The 21,930-nt window shown below is 36.8% G+C and overlaps 2 protein-coding genes across 2 annotated transcripts; one reads left to right on the top strand and one right to left on the bottom strand.

Moving 5' to 3' along the window:
* Nucleotides 1-1,092: 1,092 nt before the first annotated feature.
* arntl1a (aryl hydrocarbon receptor nuclear translocator-like 1a) lies at nt 1,093-15,698 on the bottom strand. The gene is made up of 19 exons (XM_048159641.1): nt 15,553-15,698; nt 10,095-10,153; nt 9,829-9,976; nt 9,153-9,170; nt 8,997-9,035; nt 8,853-8,885; nt 8,584-8,741; nt 8,382-8,461; nt 8,194-8,286; nt 7,991-8,108; nt 7,754-7,903; nt 5,678-5,924; nt 5,295-5,401; nt 5,035-5,185; nt 3,980-4,068; nt 3,793-3,901; nt 3,617-3,710; nt 1,651-1,744; nt 1,093-1,570 (listed from the first exon to the last, which is right to left on the bottom strand). Exons 3-19 carry the CDS (start codon nt 9,966-9,968, stop codon nt 1,413-1,415), a joined length of 1,878 nt encoding a protein of 625 aa, XP_048015598.1. The 5' UTR covers nt 9,969-9,976; nt 10,095-10,153; nt 15,553-15,698; the 3' UTR covers nt 1,093-1,412.
* Nucleotides 15,699-15,834: 136 nt separating this feature from the next.
* borcs5 (BLOC-1 related complex subunit 5) lies at nt 15,835-21,541 on the top strand. The gene is made up of 5 exons (XM_048159645.1): nt 15,835-16,744; nt 16,901-16,991; nt 17,157-17,300; nt 20,684-20,841; nt 20,922-21,541. Exons 2-5 carry the CDS (start codon nt 16,934-16,936, stop codon nt 21,147-21,149), a joined length of 588 nt encoding a protein of 195 aa, XP_048015602.1. The 5' UTR covers nt 15,835-16,744; nt 16,901-16,933; the 3' UTR covers nt 21,150-21,541.
* The last annotated feature ends 389 nt before the right edge of the window (nt 21,542-21,930 follow it).

A 21,930-nucleotide genomic window follows, 5' to 3' on the forward strand; every position in this document is an offset into this window, starting at 1 on the left:
CATTTTATGAAATATTTTACATAAATATTTATATACACAAGCTACTGTTCCAAACAGTAATATTGTGAAATATTACAATTTAAAATAACCTTTTTTTTGTTTGAATATATTGTAAAATGTAATTTATGATGCAAATCTGAATTTTCAGCATCATTACAGCATCACTGTCACATGATCCTTTAGAAGTCATTCATATGCTGATTTGATGCACAATAAATATTTCTTATTGTTGAAAACAGTTGTGCTGTAGTGGAAATAGGATTTGATGTTTTTCAGGATTATTTGATGAATGGAAAATTAAAATGAACAGCATTTATTTGAAATGGTAAACTTTGTAAAAAAAAAAGTCACTTTTGATAAAAATTAATGCATCCTTGCCAAATAAAATACATTTCTTTAAAAAAAACAAAAAAAACACCCTAACTGACCCCCACATTTTCTATCAATTTTATGTTAATTAAATTTATTTAAAATGCTCATATCCATAAGCATAATTTCTACTTGACCTACAAAATAATTCAATATGACTCTAATCAATATTATAAACCAGAAATCAACTGCTAAGCTATAGTCTCTTTCCCCTGACAACACACTTAATTTCCTCAAAGATTTTACCACTGGATGGCAACAGAACAAAAATATCACAGTCACGGACCAATCAAAAGGCAGAGAAAGAGACATTGGCCAAAGCAGGCATGAGAAGAGCTTGATGAGGAAAATCTCTACCAATTTTCCAAAAGAAATTGATAATCTGTGAAAGGCAGCCAGCATATTTATTATTTATCAAGATCAAAAATAATAATATTACATCAATAGTAGGTAGTAAAGCCTATTTAAAAAAAAAAAAAAAAAAGCACCATTGAAGACAAGATTTTTTTATTTTAAAAATATCCACTGCTGATACATTACACTTTAACCATATATATTTTATATTTTGCATAAAGAAATCTTACATAATAGAATTACAATATTAGTTACAATCTGCATATAGAATATTTAACATTTTGACAACTTTGTAGTGTAAAAACATTAAAACACAATTTATATATATATATATATATATATATATATATATATATATATATATATATATATATATATATATAAAGATTGTTTGCTGATGGGTACCACAGGAATAATCCAGGCCGATATCTACAGAGAAACAGGCAGGTCGGGAATAAAATTGTGTGAGGTGGGAAACGCACAGATCTCCGTTCGGCAGGAAGTATGCAGCTCAACCGTTTTGTGTGCTTTGAGTAGGAGGTCCCGTTTCTTAAAGCAGCAGCCTTGTTAGCCTCCGCACACAACTGCGGTGCACTTCCTGTCCGTGAGCTTCGGCTGTGGTGACTTGCACTTAAACCTGTTTAGCCTTGGACCCAATAAGCATCCTGTGGTAGGAGTCCGGCGTGGTCTCACAAAGGCCAGGGTAGGTCACTGAAATCCACAGGGCCACCAAGGCCAGCGTCCGCTTCTAGGAGGCTCATGATTACGGCCATGGCTGCCTCGTCGTTACTGGGGCTGCTGGACCCGGGCTCTTCCATGATGTCAATACTAAGATGTGAGTTATCACCTGCAGGCGAAGATTCGTTTAGTGCACTTGCTTGAGAATATTACGTGATTCATTGAAGCAAGATTGACTCGTGTACTCACTCATTAATGAATTATTTGAATATGGGTATCCTATTGAATCGGGTCCAGGCACAATTCCTGCTGAAGGCAGTTCTGGAGTTCCACCGTTTTGGATCTATAACATAAAAGATAATAATGTAAAAGAAAAACAAGATGAAGACTGCCAAAGCGAATATTGATGAAAAGTTCGATTTGTCTGGTAAACACCTTCTTGATTTACTCACCCTCAAGCCATCCTAGGTGTATATAGACAAACACAATCAGAGATATATTTAAAAATATCCTATCCAAGCTTTATAAATGGTAGTAAATGGGGGGCGTGTTTTGAAGCCCCCCAAAATGCATCCATCCATCCATCATAAATATAATCCAGAGGGTTAATAAAGACCTTCTAAAGTGAAGCGATGGGATTTTGTAAGAAAAATATCCATATTTAAAGGTGCCCTAGAACCAGTTTTTACAAGATGTAATATTACGTGTCGATTTGCGGCGGAAGAGTAACCTCTGACCCAACGCATGACGTAATGATGAACGCGGAAGGGCAGAGGATAGAGCAAAACAAAACACCGGTCACGAGTTCTAAAACTAGAAATTTTAAAGAGAAATATCAGAGGATTTCGATACAAGACAAGAGGAGCTTGAGTTTGTTGCACAGCTCTAAGCTTACGATACTCCTACATCCTGCTTCATACATCACTCATTTGACGCAAGTCGACTTGCGCAGTATACGTACGGTTGACTGCTGGAAGCTAGTTATTTTACTTTATAAAGTTTTAAATATGGATATTTTCTTACAAAATCCCATCGTTGTACTTGAGAAGGCCTTTATTAACCCTTGGAGCCGTATGGATTATATTTAAGATGGATAGATGAATTTTTTGGGGCTTCAAAACACGCCCCCCCGTTCTTTACCATTATAAAGCTTGGAAGAGACAGGATATTTTTAACCCTTAAATGCATGACTGTTTCGCCAATCATTCTTACATATTCGGGTCTTTATCGACCCAGATATATATCTAACACGGAAGGATCTCTACCTGTCGCGATCATATAAAACTCCTCTGATATTAGAGTAACAATTACAAAAGAATAAAATAAATCATATTCTGTTACCTTTTTGAGCTTGAAAGGGCTCAATTTGAGCAGATGTTTTATGCCATCATCACGGTCATCATCAGAGCTCATTTCCCAGTAAATTCAGCAAATAATGGGCTAGTTTTATGTCTGAGGTCACAAATATGAGCCCATTCGCGAACTCAAACGTATTCTCAAAACTATATAATTTTCATCATCTTCAAAAATCAATATTTCGATCGCTAACAGCTTCACCAAATCCATCCAGTGACAGTTACAGTCATATTTGATTGCGTTCAGTACTTGTTCTGCAGTAAATCACTGAGCCATTTCATGTTTCTCTTATTATTTCGTTTTCTGTCTGAATGAGTCGTCACTTTATCATTGTGTTTCAGACATTGCCACCTTGTGGAATAATGGTGAAATGCACTCATTCTGTCATTAAGATAAAATTATTGTTTAGAAAAAAAAATATACGTTCACTCATACACACCTCGGGTCGTTAGCGGCCCTATACAATTTTTATAAAAAATGAATACAAAAATAGGCATTCTTTTATAATTTTATGATTTTTTTCTTGTTATATTCTTTATAATGAATTGATTGAGGAATATCAAGAAGGTTGATGTCTAACTTTAAAAAATGAATGAGGAGGAGGGTAGTGAATGACGTCCCGGGTCACTAAAGACCCGAGGTATGCATTTAAGGGTTAAATATATCTCCGTATGTCATCTGTATACCATAATCATCTAAACGGCGCTCTCAGCAGCATGGGTGGCATTGAGATGTTCGCTAACAATATATCGCTACAAAGGTCTTTCAAACTTCTTTTAACTCCTTCGCTGTGCGTATATTAATATTAATGCTAGGTGTAAATGTGGTCAAAGACCTATTTACGAGGACAGTGTCTCACCTTCTTGCCCCCTGGAGAGCAGGTGTCAGGTGGGGGCGTGGCAGTGATATTTAAAGGACTTGAGCCACAGCTGGAGGGTGAGGAGCCTCGAATCCTGGGGGCAGGACATCATTATGGAATCAAGTTCATTTTTGTGATGATCAGTGTAACCTAAATGTGCCAGATGATACACGTACCTCTGAATCTCCATCACTTCCTCAGCTATCATGCGTCCAATCTTGCCAGCGCCCGCTCTAGTCCCTCCCGGAATACCAGGAACCGTCTGAAGAGGACGTTTCCCCCCACCTGCCATAAACATACACAATTGTTAAAAAATAGATGTGTTAGAGAAACGGCTGTTCAACAGCTGAAAACTGATCTCACCGTCTCCTGATGTTAAGACGCTGTCCATGCTCTGAGGGGATGAGGCTGACTGGGAATAACTAGGGTCTGCTCCTTCAAGCATACTGCCCCTGAAACAATCAACAATATCATTCTGTATTAAAGTCAACAAGAAATAGATTCTGCAATCCATTTACATTCGAAATGCCATATTTCTGTGTAAAACAATATTCAACAGGATTTTACATATTATATATATATATATATATATATATATATATATATATATATATATATATATATATATATATATATATATATATATATATATATATATATATATATATATAATATCGCGCTCTGACAACGGCAGTGATGTCTCGCACATATACTTCAATGAGAGCGAGACATCACTGCCGTTGTCAGAGCGCGATCAGACCTCACTAACCGAGTGCTGAACACAGTTGGACATAGTGGCGTATTAGAGGTTAAAAAAAATCATATAAATACTGTTTGGTTTCTCGCTCAAACCGATCGTTTCGTGTCTTAGCACATCAATGTGTCGTCACGAGCCGCAGGGTTTAATTTGGACTTGTCTATGCAAGTTTTATTTACTCTTATAGTAGAAGTTCCCATTGACTAGCATTATTTGACTGACAGTCGGCAATGGTTGAAGTTAAAAATCATCATTTGTGTTCTACTGAAGAAACAAAGTCACCTACATCTTGGATGCTCTGGGGATAACCAGATAAACATCAAATTTTCATTTTTGGGTGAACTATCCCTTTAACGAATGAAATGTTCAAGGTGTTTGACATACTAAATATATTTATTAATATTTAATTTTTAAAATATGTTTATTTTTTTCTTCATCATATATCATCAGAAATGCTTTTTTAAAGGCAGCTTAAGTGACATTTAACAAAAAAAATTATAAACATTTATATTCTTTAGAATCACATGCGCTGGTTATTCATGTACAATAACGCCAGTGTGATTTATTAAGAAAGTAAATGGGTTCAGCTTTGAGTTCTTGTAGTGTATGAAAGGCAAATTTATTAGATCATAAAGTACATAAACTGTAATGTGACACTTACGAGACCACAGTGTTTGTAGAGACTATATATTCCACCTCTTTGGTCCAGGGGTTCATGAAGCTGAACCAGCGGCTCCTTAGAGTGATGAAAGAGCCGTCTTTAATCTTGAACTTGTAACAGTTTGTATTAATCTTTTCTCTCATCTGTAGCACTGAAATAAAAAAAAGTGAGCATTTATTATAAATGTGATACTGACTGGCATTATAACAGTAAAGAAAAGCATTCATTTACAAATGGTATCAAGTCAATAAAACAGAAACCTTGTCTGTGGCACTCGGCGAGGTGACCGATATCATCCTGGTGAAAATACTCATAAAATGACGTTCCTAGAAGCTCCTGGGGCAAGTACGCCAGGATGGCTGTCGCCCTAAATGGAAACAATGAATTGCAGTGATGAAGTAACAGATTAGAAGAGACGCTTGTTCACTGAAATCAATACTTGTAGACACTTGAGCTTTCTGTGACAATTCAAATCTCATTTTAATGAGTGATAAAATCACCTCAGGCATTATTGTAAGAGCCTTAAAAGTGTGTACTAAAGTGCATATTAAATCTTAGTTGGTGCCCTGAGAGATTCAGTAAACATTCAGGAAATCTCACAATTCAATCGCTTGAAGAAGAAGATGTGAAAGTATCTTCTCACCTCTGGTCGACGAAAACAAACTTGCCATCGATAGCGTGGCGAGAGACGTATTCTGTGGGTTTAACGCGGATGTCGCCGTTCATGGGCTGGGGGACGATATGCGGATGAAGGCGGCCGATGGCTACTAGACAGCTAAGGTTGCAGCCCTCATTATCAGGTTCGTTATCCTCATCCAAGCCCATCTTGGTGGGCGGCCAGCTTTTCAGATAGCCAGTGCTATGGATGGTACAGAAACTCTTGCGGTCTGCTGTAGAGAGGGGGAGAGATTTACCCATCAGCCTTTGAAGTGATGAATGGCATTTAAAAACATTAAATAGCAGATATGTTTTATTAAAAAACATGTAGCGGCTTGAACGATCAGAAACACAATTATTTGTTATATTTAATAAATAATCGACTTGGGGAGTTGTAAGACTCCCCCCTCAAGACAGTAACAAGTAAAGGTCCAAGGCGGCCCCGAAAATCTGGTCTCCCACTGATCATTATCAACTTTCATTCCCCCTGCCGACACTTGCCGGGTAACTAGTGGACCTCAGAGACATTCCAGGTGGAGGAAGGGGGCCACATGCAGCAGCACAGGCCCAATACTGATAAAAAGGACTTCTCTCTACTAATTCATAGACAAACCTTTCTATGAATGAACATGCATATCCCCAGGACATGCCTTATGATAGAACTATTAGATAATGCAACCATATTCAAGAGCCAAACTCAAGAGATGTGACCTCTGCAGAAGTTAAAAGGGCATTGTCTCTCTTCTTGTTGTTCTTGTTGTGTGGAAAAGAGGGAAGACAGACATCCATGCAGACGGCGGGGTCTCAAAAGGGGCTTATGCACCAAAGAAACCTTTTCACAGTTCCTATAAATATTGGAGGAAGTACCCGCTTTTTGGAGTGTTTGCACTGCAGGAACTGGGAATGATTTTAGTTCTAGGAACGCCTTTTGGGGGAACTAAATTAGCTCCTACTTCAGACTATGGTCTAATCCAGCACAATAGGAACTACTACCAGTGACGCAAGTGTACATTGATTGCCATGGATTGGACTTGTTTGTTCAGCACATCCCACAGATGCTCGACTGGATTGAGATCTGGGGAATTTGGAGGCCAAGTCAACACCTCAAACCATTCCTGAACCATTTTTGCTTTGTGGCAGGGCACATTATCCTGCTGAAAGAGGCCACAGCCACCAGGGAATACTGTTTCCATGAAAGGGTGTACGTGGTCTGCAACAATGCTTAGGTAGGTGGTACGTGTCAAAGTAACATCCACATGGATGGCAGGACCCAAGGTTTTCCAGCAGAACATTGCCCAAAGCATCACACTGCCTCCACCAGCTTGTCTTCTTCTCACAGTGCATTCTGGTGCCAGGTAAGTGACGCACAAGCACCCGGCCATCCACGTGATGTAAAAGGAAACGTGATTCATCAGACCAGGCCACCTTCTTCCATTGCTCCGTGGTCCAGTTTTGACGCTCACATACCCACTGTTGACACTTTCGGTGGTGGACAGGGGTCAGCATGGGCACCCTGAATGGTCTGCGGCTATGCAGCCCAACACGCAACAAACTGCGATGCATTGTGTATTCTGACACCTTTCTATCAGAACCAGCATTAACTTCTTGAGCAATTTGAGCTACAGTAGCTCATCTGTTGGATCGGACCACACAGGCCAGCCTTCGCTCCCCACGTGCATCAATGAGCCTTGGCCGCCCATGACCCTTTCGCCGGTTCTCCACTGTTCCTTCCTTGGACCACTTTTGATAGATACTGACCACTGCAGACCGGGAACACCCCACAAGAGCTGCAGTTTTGGAGATGCTCTGACCCAGTCGTCTAGCCATCACAATTTGGCCCTTGTCAAATTCTCTCAAATCCTTACGCTTGCCCATTTTTCCTGGTTCTACACATCAACTTTGAGGACAAAATGTTCACTTGCTGCCTAATATATCCCACCCACTAACAGGGGCCGTGATGAAGAGATAATCAGTGTTAATCACTTCACCTGTCAGTGCTCATAATGTTATTTTATTTCATAAGCATTTTAAATTTGGAAACAAATTTCAAAGCTTGTAATACCTTTCTTTTTGGAGCACGTTGAGGGAAAGTCCTTGTCCTCCATCTTGACAGATGGACGGTTGCATTTCATTCTACAGAAGAACGATCGGCGGGCCCCTGAACACAGTCTGGATGGGCCAGGAGTGATGTCAGTCTTCACTGGTAGACCAGCTTCAGAGAGAACTGAACGTCAGTCCAAGTGCCTTTGGCTTAACTGTGAATCAAATGACTGTAAACACTTAATAAAACAAACTTTACTTTTGGCATCGATGAGTCGTTCCCGTGGAGCCGTGTCTGACGACGACAGCTGCTCTTTCACTTTGGCAATGTCTTTTGGATGCAGGTAGTCGAACAAACTCTGGCCAATCAGATCGTTCTGACGGTTCAAAACAAAACAGTTTGTATTAGCGTCAAAAACTTCACTGCATAGCAGCATGGAGATCATTGTCAAGAAAACATACCTGAGTGTAATTGAGAATTTTATAAACCGACTCCGAGACGAAGAGAATCTTTCCACGATCACAACCAACAACAAAGAGGAAGCCATCGGCAGCCTGTGGAAAGAGAGAGAAGAGTTTTAAAACAGATCCTCACCAGTTTTCCACATGATCAAATCACGAAAGCCTTGGAGTTGATACTTTAAACACACCCTTAAAATCAAGTGCTTTAATTCATCATCCGACAAGAATGCTGGTTTATAGTTTGCTTCGGTGTATGGGTTGGTGGCACCTACAAGAAAAAGAAAGAAAGGGAAAAGCCAAGCATAATTAATATGGAAAAAGTTTGGTGTTAGACTCATAATGAGCTCATTTAGATGCATTCTGGCCCATGCTGTGGTACAAAACCCTCACCTCGTAATGTCTTCATGTGTTGGACAGCCATGCGCAGTACAGTGAGTTTGTCTAACTTGCGAGACATGGCATTGCAAGTGGGGACTAACGATGCCAACTCGTCTATAAAACTGTTCATCTTATCCCTGCGCCTCTTCTCTATCTGACTGTGAGCCTCCCTAAAATATATATAAATAAATAAATAAAATCAGCTGAAAAGATACAAGCAACACATTTCATTTACATACAACATATTAATGAAGCAGAGAAAAGCCTTGTTTTCACTCTACCTGGCGTTTTTTATCCGGCCCTGCTGGTCATCCCTGGATTTAGGAGAAAAGATTTATTTATCACTTATTAATCATTCATTTATTAATATTGCTATTCATTAAAACTGTGCATTTAAAAGATAACAGCGTGTAATTTATATTTACCTTCCTAGTGTCTTATCTTTGTCTGTGTCCATGCTATCACTGTGAAAATGAACAGCACCACAGAGTTCAATGAAACAACCTTTTACAACAAATTATTTCAATTATTTTTTAGTGATCTCATCAGTAGGGCAAAGTTTATGTGAGAAATGTACTCACTCAAAAAAGCCATCAATCCTGTAAAGCAAACAAACAAAAAAATTAATATATATATATTTTTTAAATAAATTCGAATATTATATAAATATAAATCTATTGGTAACACTTTACAATAAAGTTTCATTTCATTCGTTACATTAGTTAACATGAACTAACAAACAAGGAAAAATGCTTCTATAGCTTTCATTAATCTTAGTTAATGTTCATTTCAACATTTACTAATGCATTAAAATTAAAAGTTGTGTTTGTTAATATTTAATGGACCAGAGCTAATATGAAGTAACAATGAACAGCTGTATTTTATTAAATATGTTAACAAAGACTAATAAATACTATTACAAATATTTAACTAATGGGACCTTACTGTGTGTTGCATATATATATATATATATATATAAAATTTTAAATAAAATCATTTTTAGAATGTCTATATTATTGTTTATAATTTAGATGGGTTGTGTTTTTCAGATATTTTATTTTTTTATATTGCCTAATTTCAAATGAATAAACAAAAAACATCCCCATTAACGTTTTCAGAAACCATTTTATTTGACATTACTTAAAATGATGGAACTGCTCAGACCTAGTTTGCAATATTCAAGGTACTCTTTTTAACCCATAAATGCTATTATTTTTCCAATAATACTATATCCTACACTATCAGGAGTTTACTCACTGGTATTCAGTGGTGCTGCCCTTCCTCTTGCGGGTATAGTCCATGCCCGTGGTGCCAATGGAACTGCTGATGAGATCTGCCGAGCTCTGGGATATGAACTCATTCATCGTGGAGGAGATGTCCATTCTTTGGTCTGCCATTAGATCATCTTAAGAGCAACAGAGACAAAAACAAACTGATTCCAAGGACATTACAGTTCTTCAAAATGGCTACAATATGCTATATATTATATCAATGTGTGTGTCTCAAAAACAAAAGATGCTCACCGCACAGATTCAGTCAAGCAGCTGTGTTCAATGCATGGCCTTCCAACTGTGGAAAGATCCTGTGGAAAAAATATAGGTGCATTTATTATAACCAAATGAGTTTCCAAAAACGACATACTATATTTGTGACCCTGGACCACAAAATCAGTCATAAGTCGCACGGGTATATTTGTAGCAATAGCCAACAATACATTGTATGGGTCAAAATTATCGATTTTTCTTTTATACCAAAGATTAGGATATTAAGTAAAGACAAAGTCCCTTTAAGACAAGTCATTTCACTCGGCGGCCATCTTTGAAACGCCTCTCGGGCATCCTGGGCATCATGCAATCTCTTTGAATTTGGAAACATCAAATTCTCCAAAACTGTTTGCCAACCTTATGATTAAATATCATATTTGAAATCACCAATGAAATCTAACAACAACCGGCTCATAAACTTAGTTTCTAAACGCTCGAATCATGACAAAAAAACCCTATTTTTCAGGCTGGATCAAGCTAATGCGCATGCGCAGACCTAAATGCGCGTCTCTTCGGAGGCGCGCGTCTGACTGTTTCTATAGAAACCGGTGATTCTAACGGCCGCTGAAGTGACGCGATGACTTTACCAGTCGGTGATTGGCTCTTATTTAGAAGGCGGGACTTATTCCGCCATATTGCGCGTTACACTTTCTCCCATTCAAAACAATACGAGTGACGCGTCTTGTGTTATTCTATAGTCTTTGGTAAAGATCATGTTACATGAAGATATTTTGTAAATTTCCTACCATAAATATATCAAAAATGTATTTTTGTGAGTGGATATGCATTGCTAAGGACTTCATTTGGACGACTTAAAGGCGATTTTATCAATATTTTGTTTTTTTTGCACCCTCAGATTCCAGATTTTCAAATAGTTGTATCTCGGCCAAATATTGTCCTATTTATTCAGCTTTCAGATGATGTATAAATCTTAATTTTAAAAAATTGACCCTTATGACTGGATTTGTGGTCCAGGGTCACATTGACGTGACAGTTGAGGTTATGAGAAGTTACAGTCAAGACAAGTCAGTATTCATCAATATAAAATAGCTGACTTCACTCTATGAAGTCCAAATGGACTTCCATTGTATGGAAAAAACCCCAATAAAAACAAAAACTATGAGACATTTCTCAAAATTTCATCTTTCATGTTGAATACCTTAGAGCCATACAAGCTTGAGGGTGAAAACATGATGGCAGAATTTTAACTTTTGGGAGAACTACCCCTTTAAAGGATTAATCCACTTTTAAATACACTTTTCCTGATAAATTTACTCACCCCCATGTCATCCAAGATGTTCATGTCTTTCTTTCGTCAGTCGAAAAGAAATGAAGGTTTTTGAGGAAAACATTTCAGTATTATTCTCCTTACAGTGGATTTCAATGGCTACCAACAGATTGAAGGTCAAAATTACAGTTTCAGTGCAGCTTCAAGGGCTTTAAACGATACCAGATGAGTAATAAGGGTCTTATCTAGCGAATCGATCGGTCATTTTCGATAAAAAAAAATACAACCGTTTATGCTTTATAAACAAAATAACGCCTTGAACGTACTTTCCGCTTCCGCATTCTTCATAACGCTTACGCTGAATGTCCTACGCCTTCCCTATTCAAATTACGGAAAAAACGAAACTGGCGCCGCGTTCGTTCCGTAAGTAGAAGTAGAAGCGGAAAGTACGTTCAAGGCGATATTTTGTTTATAAAGCATAAACGGTTGTATTTTTTTTCGAAAATGACCGATCGATTCGCTAGATAAGACCCTTATTACTCATCTGGTATCGTTTAAAGCCCTTGAAGCTGCACTGAAACTGTAATTTTGACCTTCAATCTGTAGCCATTGAAATCCACTGCAAGGAGAAAAATCCTGGAATGTTTTCCTCAAAAACCTTCATTTCTTTTCGACAGACGAAAGAAAGACATGAACATCTTGGATGACATGGGGGTGAGTAAATTTATCAGGAAAAGTGTATTTAAAAGTGGACTAATCCTTTAAGTTGTTAAAGGGATAGTTCCCCCCAAAAAATGAAATTTATCATGATTTACTCACCCTGGAACCATCCTAGGTGTATATGACTATCTTTTTTTAGATGAACACAATCAGATATTGTTAAAATATCCTTGTTCCTCCAAGCTTTAAAATGGGGGGCATGTTTTGAAGCCCCCCAAAAATGACTCCATTCATCATAAAAATAATCCATACAGCTCCATGGGGGTTAATAAAGGCCTTCTGAAGCAAGCAATGCATTAAAAAAAAAAAAAAAATCCATATGTAAAACTTTATAAATTCAAATAACTAGCTTCTGGTAGATGACCGTACGCATATTATGCATTTGCGCAAAATGTGGCCCCCCTTCACAACCATTAAAAAGCTCTAAATATTTTTGAATTTATCTCCTATTGTGTTCATCTGAAAGAAGATAGTCATATACGCATACAATGGCTTGAGGGTGAGTAAATCATGGGATAATTTTCATTTTTGGGCGAACTATCCCTTTAATATGTAGCTTGGGCTTCCTTATTTTCTCTCTCATACTCCCACACTCACTCATATACACCAGGAGAAGTGACTGAGCTTCATCAATGACCTGCTCTGGTTGCCAGGAAACCCTTGGAAAGCTCACAATCTAGGCCACATTTAGATTACAGAAACGCAACTGGCAGAAAGAAAGGGCCAGAAGACCGATTTTCTCCTGCCGTAAATGAAACAGGAGTCCCCTGTGTTCAAATGGGATTTTCTGCTCAAATAAAACAGTGTTCGCAGACCCTTCAATCAGGCGTTTAAATGCCCACGTTCGAGCAAGAGCGCAGTTATACGTGTGACAATGCATCAGTCATTTTTCAAATTCACATAGTTAAACAAAAGTGTTAAAAAACACTGTGGTTTTATGTGAGCGCCCTGATGCATAGCTCATGCACCACCAGCACTTCACCCATCTCTAAATGATCTATTCTTGAATGCGTGGGCTTGCCTTCACGGACTGCCGAAGATAAGAAAAAAAAGGAGGAAGAAAGTGACGAGCAAAAAAGATAAAAGTAGGTCATCTCAGTTTATTTGAATTCAAGACGACTTCAGTATGGCAAAAGCCAACTATGCAGATTAATCCTCCCCGTATTACTCATCGTAATTATGAGCCTCAAGTTTTTGTTACAGACAAATTTGGGAGAAATGTGACGTATGGATGAATGGATGTGGTTAAAGGAAAAACAACTCATTCTGGAAGTAAATAGTGATGAACGCCCTAATGATGAGCGTGTGATGCTGTACATTACGTCAACTGAACTCCACACACCCGTCTTACAATATGGAAGCATAACTTGTTCGACTTGCCATGAATGAAAGCAAACGGTCTTATAAGGTACAGTATTTTTCACAAATATCAGGTTGGGGCAAGTTGTCACATTTGTTTTAAATTCATCAAGTACTATTTTTTCTCGGCATTAATTAATCACTTTTTTAAAACTTAATATTATATTAAAATAAATTAATATTTCTATTAATAATAAATATTACAAATAAATCCATATCCATATATATATATATATATAAAAATCTGGTCCAAATATAATAAATATTAATATTTAAAATAATGAATATGTATTCCACTGTAATAATAATGTGGTGTGCAAAATTAAGCAACTGAACTGTATCTTTTTTCCTGGTAGAAATGTTCAAGCTTTTTGTAGTCAATAATTTAAAGGGTTAGTTCACACAAAAATGAAAATAATGTCATTAATTACTTACCCTCATGTCGTTCTACACCCGTAAGACCTTCGTTAATCTTCAGAACACAAATTAAGATATTTTTGATGAAATCCGATGCCTCAGCGAGGCCTGCATAGACAGCAATGGTACTTCCTCTCTCAAGATCCATAAAGGTACTAAAAACATATTTAAATCAGTTCATGTGAGTTCAGTGGTTCTAACTCAATATTATAAAGCGACAAGAATATTTTTGTGCGCCAAAAAAACAAAATAACGACTTTTTAACAATTTCTAGTGATGGCCGACTTCATAACTGCTTCTTGAAGCTTCGGAGCTTTACGAATCAAATCAGTGGATCGGAGCGCCAAAGTCACTTGATTTCAGCAGTTGGGCGGTTTGCTCCGCGATCCGAATCACTGATTCGACTCAAAAGATTCATAACGCTCTGAAGCAGTGTTTTGAAATCAGTCATCACAAGATATTGTTAAAAAAAGTTGGTTTTTTTTGGCACAAAAATTATTTTCGTCACTTTATAATATTAAGATAGAACTGATTTAAATATGTTTTAGTACATTAATGGAACTTGAGAGAGGAAATGTCATTGCTGCCAATGCAGGCCTCGCTGAGCCATCGGATTTCATCAAAAATATCTTAATTTGTGTTCCAAAGATGAACGAAGGGCTGTAGAACGACATGAGGGCGAGTAATAAATGTCATTATTTTCATTTTTGGGTGAATTAACCCTTTAAAATGTGTGTCTATACAGAAATCATTTCAAATATTATCCCATGCTTAGAAATATTAACTAAAGCACAAATGTGCTCTATACAGCTGTTTGCAACTTCTATTTTGTATTTCCCCCCCTTTTTTGACATTACAAATTATATTATCAGCATAAATATTTAAGGGAAAAGCTAAACTTGAAAAATTTACATAACCCAACATAACCTAAGAGTGAAGCAAAGAACATTATGTGCCTTAGTGGAAGCAAGAACATCTGACCTTTTGTAAAAAAGGAGTTTACAAGGTCACAGATTTGCTTGCATTTGTATAGTGCCTGGTATAATCTTACAATGCCTACTCCAGGTTTAAATTGACAGATTTTTTTTATTTTTATTGTTTTTTTCGACCCCACTGTTTAAAAAGACACAGTTAGATGGTGACCAACCTCACAACCTTTAAACTGGTACAATAAAACGGACTTGGGTAAACCGCAATCGGAAGCATAATGACGCCACTGATTAATGTATCCCTGACTCAAACCACAGCGAGCTGCCTACCTAGAAAGCATCACTTGTGAAAGCCTACGAACCCTCACAAAATGCTAGACAGCCTATAAGGGACCAAGTTTAGAAGCCAAAGACAGCAAACATAATGTAAATTCAAGTAGCTTTTGAAGTGACCAACCCACACAGGAGGCTCGAGTACACTTGCGCTCCCTCTATTCACCCGACTTAAAGGGGACGCAGATCATTAACCTCACACCGATGATGGGTGTGGGTTTGTGGCTACGTTCCTCTGTGATTGATGTCTTTCTTCCTAAATCACTGAAACCGTGGTTGTTTTTGCTGTGGCGCCAGCTGCTTCGGTTCTAAGGTATTCAACCTGAGAAATGTCACAGACGCCCCTCCTACTGAAATCAATATGCGAGAGGACAAAAACCGCACATAATACATCGATAAGCAGTACGCGACACTTAGAGATAATTGTCAAACATCAAAACATCACACTTACCGGAGGAAAAGCTGAACATCACAGATTATTTCGGTTATTTGACGTCCGGTCCGTGAGGAACTGTGACATAAACGGAATCAGTCTCTGACCTACTTTTCTTTCCTTCGTGTGACTGTCGGACCACTAACCTATATTTTCCACCAATAGGATCTTTGGATATATAAGTGCACTTGTTTTGGCCAATCAGAATGGAGGTTACGTTTCACGGCGGAATGATTGACATACAGAGTAGCCAATCAAAGAGGGTTTGTTGCGATTCACCGACATGGCTGATGATCCCAGTAAGGGGTGGTTCTTCTCAATCGCATGTTGCTGCATTGTCTAATGTTCTTGCTCAATGGAGAAATCGTTAGCTTAAATCTAGAGTTTTTAATTTATTTGAGAGAATTCGTTAACTTAACGAATTAAGTTAGCAGTTGGAATATGAATGTGTTCATAACCTATTATGTTGAAAACAAAGAAGGGGCCATCGGTAGCGGAGACTGGATATATACTACAAAAGGGGAAGATTTTCAGAGGATTTCCCCCCAGATATGGAATATGTAACAGTATTCTTAATAGGTTATATTATTTAATACAAATGGTGACTGTTTAAATAAGTTTCCTACCAACAAAATGTTTTGAAAAAGCATTTGGCTTATTTTTTTACATTTATAATTCATGCAGTTTATTTGTCACACCACAGGAATGTTTAAAAATAACTAATGTAGACAAATAACAATTTTGGAAAGGATAATTATAATTATAACAATATAATTTATATAATTCTTAATATATTTATAATGTAATATACATTATCACGTTTGTGTATATAAAGTAGGCTATAATAAATTATAATAATTATTTTTTATTTTAGTTGTAAATTAAAATCTGTTATGGATACGAGAAAGAAAACAAACGGTTGAACGGTCACGTGAAAACAAACCTATGGCGTCATCATCACGCGTCTCGTGTTATTAAACCGGATGTTTCATTTGTACCGCTACTAGTGATTGTTACCTTATTTACTGAAACATATAGCAACGTACACGTTATCTGCTGTCAGTATTGTGATTTGACATCTCACGATGTCTGTAATTTACGTAAGCTACAATGTAACGCATTAGCAAGCCTTTCATTCAGACAAAACAGCCGAATGAAATCGCCACACGTAGACAGACAGCCGTTAAACGACTAAAACATCAACATCAAGGTAAGTAAAGCATATGTAGTTTATTTATCGTCAAAAATGTATCGTGTATGGCTCTTAAATCAAATTTAAAGAGCCATATTTGAATCGTACTTCTGTATTAGATGCCTAATAAATAAATATATATATAAATATAATTGTGTTGTCTTTTTTCTTCAGTGCTTGTGTTGACTGCTTAGACTCCAGTGCACCATGGGTGCTGAACAGAGTGGAGATGCTGAACATAAACATTCAGACTTCAGTGCTTCAGGTACTTAGCATTATATCAGCTGATTTTTATACATGGGAACGGCATCATTATCTGTAATTTTTCAGTTTTTATTATAGACATATATCTGTTAAAATGGAGATGTTTCTTGTCTTGTGTATATTCTGCAACCATTACCTGTAAGTAAGCTCTGTCTTGTTGTTTTAGTTGTACCCTCTCCAGCCAAGCAAAGAGCCAAAATGGATGATATAGTAGTTGTTGCCCAAGGAACTCAGTCATTACGGAATATCCATAATGATCCAGATGTAATAAAGCTACAGGAAATTCCCACTTTTCAGCCTCTTCTAAAAGGTAAGCAGCAGTCCAAATGCCAGCTAATCTGATGCTAACAATCATGCTGTTAGTTTAGTTTATATATATATATATATATATATAAATGGTTAAGAATAGGGCTGGGCTGACAATATTGATTAATCGATTTTAATCAGTCTTAATTTTGATGAACCGATATTGATTTGTGAAATCTCAAGATCAATTTTTTTAGTCTATGCTCTTTTCAGTTGATGAATGATCAAAACTTTGTAGTGCACCTCCCATCTAATAAATCACAATAAGCTTTGTTCTTTCTCTTTGTTACTTTATGAACAGTCTCAGCTTCCAAATTTGGTCAATCACTGTAGCTTCCTCAGTTCAAGTGAACAGTTGAAACAATCAGTCAACTCAAAAAAAAAAAAAAAAAAAAAAAGAGGAGCATTGTGATAAATATATACAACATATTACATTTTTTTTTTTTTTTACTTAATCTGTCAGTGATGTCTTCATTCTTTAATGTATCTTTAAATAAATCTTTAATGAAAATGACAGCCACTGTTTAAATTAGAGATTCGACCGATATGGGTTTTTCTATAGCCGATGCCGATTTTTAGACTTAACATTATTTATTGAATACTGACTTGAACCATCTCTCGAATCTTAATCTTTTTGTGCACTGCACTGTATTAAAATAAAATATTTATCCAAAGTTAACCAAACAAATCAATAAACTGACCAAGTATTAAATATATAAAACATGTAGGCTAATATAAACAAAATCTGTCAATCATTTACATCATTTTTAGAGCATTTATCAAGCAGAATTTTGTTGGAACATAAATGTAAACTTAAATAAACATTTAAATAAAATAAATACAACTTTATAAATAAAAATCAATTAAAAACGTTGTCATGTTGCACAGCCTTGTATGCATGAACAGTTCTAAACTCTTACTGATTTCTGACAGTCTTGACGGTTAACGTTAGGCAGGTTTAATGAGGATAATTGTGCGGCATATATATAGTCATTGGTCGGAACACATCACTTTATTAGGCTGATGTCCATTTTTATTCGCATTACACAGTTGATGGAAACACGCAGATGCGCATATTCTTGAGCTGAATTTTCATTAATGCAAAGTTGGATGGAAACCCGGCTATTGTCTGCATCAAACCATGCTTCCGAACAAATGTCATACACTTCATGCGCAGTGGCGTAGCGCAAATCCGCACGCCCCCCCCCCCCCCCCCGCGAGCCGAAAGTTTCAACCAAGAAGGGGAGCCAATGGATATCACACAAGAAGCAACGTGCAAATTTGCGGAAGAGTTATGCCGGTAAAAGATCAACCTCGGTCAGTATTCAAAGTGAAAGTAAAAGTGACGGAGCTGCCTGACGCTGCAGTAACGGAGCATTTTCCCTCAGAGACGAATTTCAACATAACATGCTGATAACGGTAGCCTATATAACTGTCTTAATTTATTCCATTATTTATCTTGTGGCCCGTACATATAGTGAAACAAATGAGAAGAATAGTATTAAACAGCTTGTTTTAAAATGTTTAAAACATTTTCAAAGAGGAGCTGATAACCTAATCTTTTATTATCCTCACAGCACGTCAGTTATGCGGTGATGCGCTGTGAAAAATAACACAGGGCTGCCCGCGGACGTGCCTGGCTTTAAATCGGCGCTACTAAACACGGATATCGGCCGATGCCGATATATTAAAAAAAGACAAATATCGGCCCGATATATCGGTCGACCTCTAGTGTAAATATTTATATTTCAATAACGAATTGGAGTGTAAAACATATGGAAGCTTGTTTTTGCCACGGAATAAAAATATTAATGTTTGCAACTTTTTATTTCACAATTCTGACTTTTTTTCTGCAACTGCAAGTTTATATCTCGCAATTCTATCTCTGAATTCTGAGTTTACATCTTGCAATTCTGAGATTAAAATGGTCAGAATTGTGAGATAAAAAGTCTCAATTACCTTTACTCCGTAATGAAAATAAGGTTCCATAGAAACATAATTATATAATAAATATATATATAAATGTTTGTATACAACTCAAGTTATTCAAGATTTTATTTAAGTGTTGATTATTTTATCTAAAATTAACTAGCAATTGTATTTGGACTCTTTTGTTAATTATATTGTACCTGTACGGTGTACCTGTAAAATACAGTGTTGGGGGTAACGCATGACAAGTAACTTGAGTTAAGAAATCAGATTACTTTTTCAAGTAACTAGTAAAGTAACTCATTACTTTTTCAATTTACAACAAAATATCTGATAATTTACAATAATATTTACTTTTTCAAATAAGTAACGCAAATTACTTTTTCACATTGAAAAAAATGGTGAAAAAAACAGTGAATTTTACGGAAACCCTTTAATAATTAACTATATTAAATTAGACAAATATACTTTATGTATTTAATCTCACTTTATTAATGTCTTAGCTGCTGACCTTCAATGATCTAATTCAATCATACTAATAAGCAAAAATGACTTTACATTTAGATTTTAGAAATAAGAGTTTTGAACTTCCTTCTCCTGTATCCTATTCTTCTGTAATCCAGAATAGCAGCACATCTAAAAAGTTTGTTTGAGTTGCGCCCTCTACTGTACAGGTGTAAATGTGCATTTCCTTCAGCCTGGGGCTTATTCATTTCACTTTTGGTGTGAAAGGGCCTTAAAGCAGAACTAAGTAACTTTTTTTACCTTCATAAATAGTTTTCTAAGTCCTTACGATGGTTAATTGACTTGTAGTGGTGTGTTTGAGGCGAGCACTAACCCCCTCTGGCACGTCTACGCCAGAAAACAGCACTTGCAAGTTGAGCTTTGCCGACCCGACACAATCTCGCCTCATGTTCACGTTCACGCGAGAGTGACAAAATGCTTTACGGTAATTCAAAAACAATGTATATATTATGACAATTTCGAAAATTATCCACCTCCATCGAGATTTCTTGTACTGTATTTGCAAAACTACTGTGCTGGTGAGCGTTGTAGTCATTGTAGTCCAGAGCTGCGCTTGGAGTATTTACGACAGTGTGATTCACTGAAGGAACCTGTAGGGGGAGCTTCGCAAATCTTACTGAGTTCCGCTTTAACATTTACCAAAAATCGATTTTTTTTTTGTTATAAAAACAAAAGTTTTTCATCAGTTTTGATGAGAAAAAGTAATGTAACGCATTACTTTTTATAAAAAGTAACTAAGTAATGCCATTAGTTACTTTTTTAGGGAGTAATGCAATATTGTAATGGATTACTTTTATAAGTAACTTTTCCCACACTGTTCAAATATTCAAATGAATCAGAATTGAATTGATTCGTGAAATCTGTATCAACCCAGCCTTAGTTCATAATGATATGAATCACAAATTGAGTGTAATATTGGTGTCATCCTCTTAGGTGTGCTCAGTGGGCAAACCTCCCCCAGCACTGTCTGTTTAGAAAAGCTGGATTCCGCACAGGTCCTGCAGCTGTGCGTCCGATATCAGGATCATCTACACCAGTGTGCGGAGGCTGTTGCCTTTGACCAGAATGCTCTGGTCAAGAGGATCAAAGAGGTATTGACCATTATTTCTGCTGTATTGTACTGTAACTTTCTACAAGCATCTTTTAAATGCTAAATTTTTTTCTCTCTCAGATGGATCTCTCAGTGGAGGCGCTATTCAGCATCATGCAGGACAGGCAAAAGCGTTACGCCAAATACGCTGAACAGATCCAAAAGGTCAATGAGATGTCGATGATTCTGAGACGCATCCAGATGGGCATCGACCAGACGATCCCACTGATGGAGCGTCTCAACAACCTGCTGCCCGAGAGCGAGCGTCTGGAAGCCTTCAGCATGAAGCCTGATGGAGACATCAAATAGAATCTGGCATCAGTTGGAAAATAGAGTTCATACTGGGTTCATACTAATTAACTTGTGCTTTACAGACCCACCTCTGCTCGTTACCTATGGTACTTCGCACTTTGCCAGGATAAGGTATTTTCTGGCCTAAAACAAGTTACATGGTACAAAAAGTAATGAAATGGTAAAGGCATGTGTATATATTTACTTAATAGGCTTAATTGTGTGCTTTTAATGGGCATGAGAAGATACAATTCTACCTTTGTAATATAAAATGTTATTTAATGAGTCATTATTGCATATGATGCTCTTGAGAGGCTGTCCATCATGTCATTAAAGTTGTTGGCATTAAATTGTTTATACACTTTCTGTTTACACAAGAGATTTATTAAAGATAATACTTTTGGAGGACAGATTTTTCTTTCAAGTTTCATAATATGAGGATCATAAATATGCCTGTAAATGTGAATTCTCATTATGCAGGTTAACTAAACTGGATATATTTATCTTGAGTTCAAAACTGAACTGATGATGTAGCATGAAGTCAAAGAAGAAATATTGTTTTAAAAATGTCAGTTTCCAATGACAATGTAGAAATTTGCTTTTCGCAGGCAGCAATGATGGATTTATTCCTATTAAGTAATAAATATTATGATTATTTATTACTTACCCTCATGCCGTTCCACACCCGTAAGACCTTCGTTAATCTTCGGAACACAAATTAAGATATTTTAGTTGAAATCCGATGGCTCCGTGAGGCCTGCATAGGGAGCAATGACATTTCCTCTTTCAAGATCCATAA

This window comes from Megalobrama amblycephala, linkage group LG15 (assembly GCF_018812025.1).
Source record: "Megalobrama amblycephala isolate DHTTF-2021 linkage group LG15, ASM1881202v1, whole genome shotgun sequence".
NCBI classification, from domain to species: Eukaryota; Metazoa; Chordata; class Actinopteri; order Cypriniformes; family Xenocyprididae; genus Megalobrama; species Megalobrama amblycephala.

What these genes read in the sequence shown, in the direction of transcription:
- borcs5 (XM_048159645.1), top strand. Translation starts at nt 16,934, where the DNA reads ATGGGTGCTGAACAGAGTGGAGATGCTGAACATAAACATTCAGACTTC. An exon ending in TTCAGACTTCAGTGCTTCAG is followed by an intron (nt 16,992 to 17,156) that starts GTACTTAGCATT and finishes TTGTTGTTTTAG; the next exon opens with TTGTACCCTCTCCAGCCAAG. An exon ending in TTTTCAGCCTCTTCTAAAAG is followed by an intron (nt 17,301 to 20,683) that starts GTAAGCAGCAGT and finishes TCATCCTCTTAG; the next exon opens with GTGTGCTCAGTGGGCAAACC.
- arntl1a (XM_048159641.1), bottom strand. Translation starts at nt 9,968, where the DNA reads ATGGCAGACCAAAGAATGGACATCTCCTCCACGATGAATGAGTTCATA. An exon ending in TTTGTTTTCGTCGACCAGAG is followed by an intron (nt 5,402 to 5,677) that starts GTGAGAAGATAC and finishes GTTTCCATTTAG; the next exon opens with GGCGACAGCCATCCTGGCGT. An exon ending in TTCAAATAATTCATTAATGA is followed by an intron (nt 1,571 to 1,650) that starts GTGAGTACACGA and finishes CTTCGCCTGCAG; the next exon opens with GTGATAACTCACATCTTAGT.